The 947-nt window shown below is 54.5% G+C and overlaps 1 protein-coding gene across 1 annotated transcript in view; it reads left to right on the forward strand.

Annotated features, from left to right (window-relative positions):
• The window catches only part of LOC106821655 (sorting nexin-14-like), a 40844-nt gene extending 40269 nt beyond the window's left edge, over nt 1-575 (forward strand). The window contains exon 26 of the mRNA XM_014826545.1: nt 379-575. Coding sequence (XP_014682031.1) covers nt 379-483 — 105 coding nt within the window. The 3' untranslated portion in view covers nt 484-575. The remainder of the gene's footprint in view (nt 1-378) is intronic.
• The last annotated feature ends 372 nt before the right edge of the window (nt 576-947 follow it).

A 947-nucleotide genomic window follows, 5' to 3' on the forward strand; every position in this document is an offset into this window, starting at 1 on the left:
TCTCTCTCTCTCTCTCTCTCTCTCTCTCTCTCTCTCTCTCTCTCTCTCACACTCTCTCTCTCTCTCTCTGCGTGTGTGCATGCGTGCTTGCCTGCGTGCGTGGTGTAACTGTAAGTCTTGATTGAGCGTGTCCTGTACATCTATCACTACGACAGCGTGTTTCAATGCACAGCACCAGGGGAAAAATTACTTTTTTTTACGGGAGCTCTTTTTCAAGTCTGTGGAAAAAATAGCTCTCGTCAAAAATTTTACGAGAGCTATTTTGAGCCTCACGGGAGCGTTTTCAGAGGTTTGAAGAGCTCATCGCTCATATCGCTCCCGTGTATTTTTCACCCTGCGTGACAGCACTGATGTCGTTTGCACTCGGTGTGTTTGCAGTTGGCGTACATGCTGGCAGACCTGCTTCTGCTGGAGCTATTCCCTGAGCTGTCGGAGGATGTGGCAGACGCCGGCGTCGGCCATGTAGACAAGTGCGTGCAATGACGGCTGCAGCGGGGCGAGACGTCTACTTCTGCGGCCGACTGCGAGTCATCGTTCTGCTGGAATTGCTTCTCGCTCGACCTCGCCAGCTGACGAACGTGACCGCCAGGCGGCAGCACCGAGTCGCGGCGCGCGCGTAGGCGGCGATGGCCGAAAAGCGGCGTCCGAGATGGTCGCCGCGTTTAACGAGAATCGTCGTGAGCGGATTTCGTGTAAGATGAGGAAGAGCTGTTGTTACTGCCTCAAACATGGCGTGTCAGCGTGTCTGTGCACTCAAACATGGCAGCTCCTCAGTGTGTGGACTGTGGCTGTGACCCTCAAGGGAAGCTGCACTCAAACATGTCGGCTCCTCAGTGTGTCTGCTGTGGCTGTGACCTTTAAAGGAAGCTGCACTCAAACATGGCGGCTTCTCAGCATGTCTGCTGTTTGAGGGTCACGCTGGGGAAGCTGCACTCAAACATGGCGGC

Source organism: Priapulus caudatus, unplaced genomic scaffold, assembly GCF_000485595.1.
Source record: "Priapulus caudatus unplaced genomic scaffold, Priapulus_caudatus-5.0.1 Scaffold81, whole genome shotgun sequence".
Taxonomy (NCBI): domain Eukaryota; kingdom Metazoa; phylum Priapulida; class Priapulimorpha; order Priapulimorphida; family Priapulidae; genus Priapulus; species Priapulus caudatus.